The 5,448-nt window shown below is 53.4% G+C and overlaps 1 protein-coding gene across 1 annotated transcript; it reads right to left on the bottom strand.

The window, feature by feature from the left end:
• Nucleotides 1-1,245: 1,245 nt before the first annotated feature.
• LOC126540789 (putative nuclease HARBI1) lies at nucleotides 1,246-4,892 on the bottom strand. Its single transcript, XM_050187628.1, has 3 exons — nucleotides 4,467-4,892; nucleotides 4,230-4,374; nucleotides 1,246-1,400 (listed from the first exon to the last, which is right to left on the bottom strand). The coding sequence occupies exons 1-3, from the start codon at nucleotides 4,890-4,892 to the stop codon at nucleotides 1,246-1,248; spliced, it is 726 nt and encodes a 241-aa protein (XP_050043585.1).
• Nucleotides 4,893-5,448: the final 556 nt, after the last annotated feature.

Here is a 5,448-nt window from a genome sequence, read left to right as displayed (position 1 = left end):
CTTTTTGCTGCACTGCGCGCGGGTGGCGTTTACAGCACATTGAACCTTCTAGACGCCTACAACCAGGTTCCCCTGGATGAGAACTCAGAGGAGCTGACGGTCATTACCACACATCGGGGATTATTTTGCTTTCATCGCCTGCCATTTGGTGTTTTTACTGCCCCAGCTATCTTTCAGCGAATAATGGACATCGTCCTGAACGGTTTGCCGGGAGTTCAGGCGTACTTTGACGACGTTCTGGTGGCCGAGAAGGGGAACAACGGCACAAAGAACCTCAAGGCAGTTCTCCAGCGCTTTCGAGAGAACGCCGTCAAGCTAAGGAAGGACAAGTGCACCTTCAGGATGCCTGAGGTTTCGTATCACGGCTGCAAGATCAGTACTGGAGGGCTGCAACCTCTGGAGAAGAACATGGATGCTGTCATAAGGGCGCCAACACCCAAGAACGTGAGCGAGCTGCGTTCATACTTGGATCTTCTCACGTATTTCAGCAAGTTCCTTCTCAATATGACCAGTCTGCCATCACCGCTCTACGATTTGCTGACCAAAGAACGTCGCTGGAATTGCGCCTGTCAACAACGGGAAGTGTTTCAGAAGTCAAAAAACGCTTTATGCAATGACAAAATGCTCACTCACTTCGATCCCTCACTGCCGCTGCGCTTGGAGTGCGATGCATCACCCAACAGGATCGGAGCGGTACTGTCCCATCGCACTGGCAACGTTGACAAGCCTATAGGTTTTTGTTCTCGAAGACTTAGCAAAGGGGAATGGAATTATTCCCAACTGGAGCGTGAAACGTTGGCCCTAGTGTTCGGGGTAGGAAAGTTTCGGGACTACCGTCTGGGAAGAACATTCACCTTCATCACATCTCACAAGCCGCTGGTGGGTCTATTTCGCGAAGATCATCCCACGCCCACTATGGCTGCCGCAGGAATTCAGCATTGGTCCTTGCTGCTGGGGGCATACCTGTACAAGACAGACTACAAACCTGGCTCGGACAACCTGAATGCTGACGCACTCAGTCGGCCTCCTCTAGAAACCACTGACGACACATCAGAGCAGCTACACGAGTTCGTGCACTCGCTGCAGCAGCTAGATGACATGCCCCTTTCGTCGCAAGCATTGAGACAGTTGACCGAGAAAGGTCAAGTGCTTGGAAATGTCAATTCCTACATACTTCATGGTTGGCCAAAGAACTATGTAGCACCCGATCCGTAGTTGCACCCATACTTCGCACGAAAAAGTGAGCTAGCCGTTTACAAAGGTCTCATTTAGTGGGGTCACAGAGTCGTGATTCCCGAGGCTGCTCGTGGTGACATGCTGCAATTCCTGCCCGAGACGCACCATGTCAGCAATGAAGTCGTTGGCCCGTACTTCCGTGTGGTGGCCCGGCATCCACGGAGCTATCGAACAAATCAGTAGGAAATGTACTACATGCATAGACGCAAGCGCAATGCCACCGGCAAAAATACCAGTAAACTGGCCACTAACGCATGAGAATTGGTCACGTGTCCATTCGGGTTATGCTGGTCCAGTGAACAACACCATGATCCTAGCGGCCATAGATTCACATTCAAAATGGATCGAAGCGATTCGAGTGCGTCATGCCACAGCACAATCGAGTTACATCCTTGCGTGAAATCTTCAGCAGGCTGGGCATACCAAGAATCATTGTGGCAGACAATGGAACTCAGTTCACGCCAGAGACTTTCACGAAGTTTGTGACAGGAAACAACATAAAGCACTTAAGTGCGGCACCATATCAGCCCCAATCGAACGGGCTTGCTGAACGCGCCGTGCGGACGCTGAAAGATGGCCTCAAGAAGGTTGGGTCAGGTGACTTGTCTGAGCGATTGGCTAAACTGCTCTTTAGCTACCTTAGAACGTCCCTGGATGTTCACAGTCTCAACAACTTTTGGGATACCAGATCCGTTCTCGGTTGGACGCATGCCTTCCACCACCCGTAGCCTTCCCTATCAGTCCACAGGCAGATCAAGAAAACAAGCTGATCCCGGGCACTCCTGTTCGGACTCGCAAGTTCGGAGAGGAAGAAAGGTGGCTGCCAGCCACAGTGAATGAAACAAGAGGATCCGGAATGATCACCGATGCAACGGCAGAAGGTGAGCTTCAGCGTCACATGGATCTAGTCCGTCTTCGATACAGTCTTGTTATAACTCAACTGTTATGACTGCACACCTGCTATCGAGTCGCAATGTCAGTAAAGCATCATGGAAGTGACAGCAGTGAATGTATACTGCCAACTCAAGAGAAGAAGCAGAGACGTGACAACAATGCCGTGCTGGCATTGAAAAGATGCCAATGGTAACATAACGGTGCCATTACAATGGCAGTGCGAGCAAGACTACGCTGGAGTGGAAATTCTGACAACAGAAACGTGATGCTGATGTTATTACAATGTTACAAGTGGATGATAGCAGTGGTGTTACGGAGGTGGAATAACTGCTACGAAACGGTAACGATGGCATGACATCTAAAGATGTGTTATTGCAGTAGTGCACTATCATAAATTGACAGCATCGAGAAAACAGCGTTTTGTTGTCAGATGTGGTGCACGCCTCGCTGCACCATGTCATCACAAACTGCCACCTTCCACGGTACATATAGTGTTTCCACTACATATGATGCACACGAATCTTGCACTTTTCTTTTCCTGACCCTGCACACAAGGGTGTGGCGTTAGTGGTGCGATGGCACATCATCATCCATGACAGCAAGGCTGCAATGCTGTGAGAATGGCGAAATTGCATGATGCAAACAGATTCACACGAGCGATTGCGTGCTGGTTGTAGAGATGACGTGTAATCACATTCACATCACCTGCCTCACTGATCTGCTCCTATTCCCACTGAATGCAGCGTTTCCTGGCCCTGCGTCTGGTGCTGCCACAAGGATGCAGCCAAGAAGTAGCGGGGATACCAGTGGCAGGACAGCCAGAACACATTATTGTAGCTTCGACCCTTGCATTCCACAAGACCTGTTCAACAAGGCAGCAGCTAGCATAAGGCAAGGCTGAGCAGCGCAAGCCGTTGCCTAGACACTGCACAAGAAGCTCCCCCTTAAAAGAAACCCGAGAAACATCACCACAAAGACAAACACCTCTATCACAATAAGGAATGTTGGCACGTGTAGGTCAGGTGGGGCAACCAACTGCCACAAAACCACACACACTTCTAATGCCCCAGCAGATGGTGGCAAGCGTCGCCACACTGGAGCAGCAAGAAGGCACCACTTGACAGAAAACCATACACACTACGAGCTCACAAACACGCGTGTCAGCACAAGGGAGCAGGAAAGGGGAGGCACTTTCTGCCGAAATGCGGCGAACACTTGTAATGCAGAAGGGGGCGGCCACAGGTGCCTGTACATGGGAGCGGCAAGGGGAGGCAGCAACGAAACCACAAGCACACCCAGCACAGGAGGAGCAAGTGTCAGCACGTGAGAGCGTCTGGCACAAAGCGACGCAGACTGCTCGGGCAGAAGGGGACCGCGACAGGTGCCTGCACATGGGAGCGGCAAGGGGAGGCAGCAACGGGCAAACTGCTACAACTGGGCAAACTGCTACGGCCTAGCCTTGCAGGCGACGTGCGCGGCAAACCGCATTCTGTACATGCTGCAAGTGGCGATTACGAGCAATCGAGAGTATTGCAATCTGCCTTGCACGTGCCGCCCTCCCGCGCAAATACAGTGCCCGCCTGGCCCGAGGTGCTTCACCGTGTGTTCCTGCGCTGCTTGAGCCATGCGGACGGTCGCCGTCGTCGTCGTCTCCTAAGTACACGCGGCCCGTATGCGGCACATCTTCGTCAATGCACAGGTTGTTTAGTGCCGCACACGCTGCCACAATCGTAGGTGCCTTTTGGGGGCCGTAATGCAAGGCGCGGTGCCGCTGCAGACATCGGAATCGGCTCTTCATGACGCCGATGCAGCGCTCCACCGCTGACCTTGCGGAAGTGTGCGCGGCGTTGTAGCGCCCTTCCGGTGTGTGCGGGGCAGGGTGGCCGGGCGCAGGTGTACCCCCTAGAGCGTACCCCCTGTGCGTACCCCCTGTGTACCCCCTGTGCGTACCCCCTAGAGCCACGGCTCTAGGGGGTACGCACTGTCGCCTGCACATAGAAAGATAGCAGTCAGTATTTCTGGCATCTTACGCAACATAGGACATCACACACACGCATCTAGTACAGTTTTCTTTTGAGAGCAACTTCGTTAATACTCACCGAGAAGGTACTCGCCGTCTTGGACGGCAATGCGGCCGCTGGCAATGCGCCGGCGAAGCGACGCGTACCGCCACACGTGCGCGTCGTGGCACGACCCAGCGAATCGCGGGCTAACGTGAAGGACCCTCAAGTCCGAGTCACACACCTGAAACACATTGCAGACAATTGTGTGACGGTGATGCGAATGAATGTCCATTAATTGTTGTTCCATTACATGCAATATCGTTTACAACTTACCACCATTGCATTCAGGGCGTTATAGCCCTTCCGGCACCAATACGTTGCCTTCTCCGCAGGAGGTAGGTTCGGGGCGACGATGGCGATGAACGTGCCATCCACGCACCCAATCACGCCGCCGAGCCTGCGGCGCTGCAAGAACCCTTGCTTAATTGCAGCTCGCTCGCTGGCGGTGCGTGGGAAGGCCACCCATCCTTGCTCCTTCCCAACCTGAACAATGGCCCGCGCGACTTTTGCAATGCAGCGGCTTACAGACGGCTGGGACATGTCGATGGCCGCCTCACTGCCGACTGACGACTGGAAGCTGCCAGTTGCAAAGAACCTGAGGGTACAGAGGACTTTGTCCTCAACGGTCAGGCCCCCCGCGGTCGGCGGCTCCAGCAAGTGGGCAAGCTCGCTGCAAAGCAGCCGGACGGCGCTCTTCATCATCCGGAAATGGCGCCGAAAAGCTTCTCCCCTCATGGAGAAGGCGTGACGGCTGGAGCGGGTATGTTGTTCCCGCCGTCGCGCGAGGAACCACGCGAGCAGTTCGTTGTTCATGGCGCTGCTCAAAAACACTGCCACCTACACGTGTCACTTGCACAAGGGAACACAGCCTGTTATATATCAATGAATAATCGCCTGCAAACAACACGTGCACCACGCCATCAAAAACTCTACTATAAGCTACCACCTAACTACCCTGCTAGACTCCACCAGCAACCGAACGCCAAAAGACGTGTTCGCTTATTCAATATATGTCCGGATCACCCAATGACACCGTGACGTTAAAATGACGTAGACAGGAACTACCAGGTGGCGCAAGTGAATTTCCGGTTTTGTCAAATCAGCCATTCAGGGCGCGCCGCAACGGCGGAGGCGTGGCCAGGGCGAAACTTTCGCGGCGGCGAACGTTTCAGAATACGTCCCGGGAACGACTGTAGTGACATACGTAGTGGCTTCAGGCAACAGGCAAACGTCTTCGGGAGAGCTTAACTATAGA

Source organism: Dermacentor andersoni, chromosome 2 (genome assembly GCF_023375885.2).
Source record: "Dermacentor andersoni chromosome 2, qqDerAnde1_hic_scaffold, whole genome shotgun sequence".
NCBI lineage: Eukaryota > Metazoa > Arthropoda > Arachnida > Ixodida > Ixodidae > Dermacentor > Dermacentor andersoni.
This window is presented reverse-complemented; position numbering and strand designations above follow the sequence as displayed.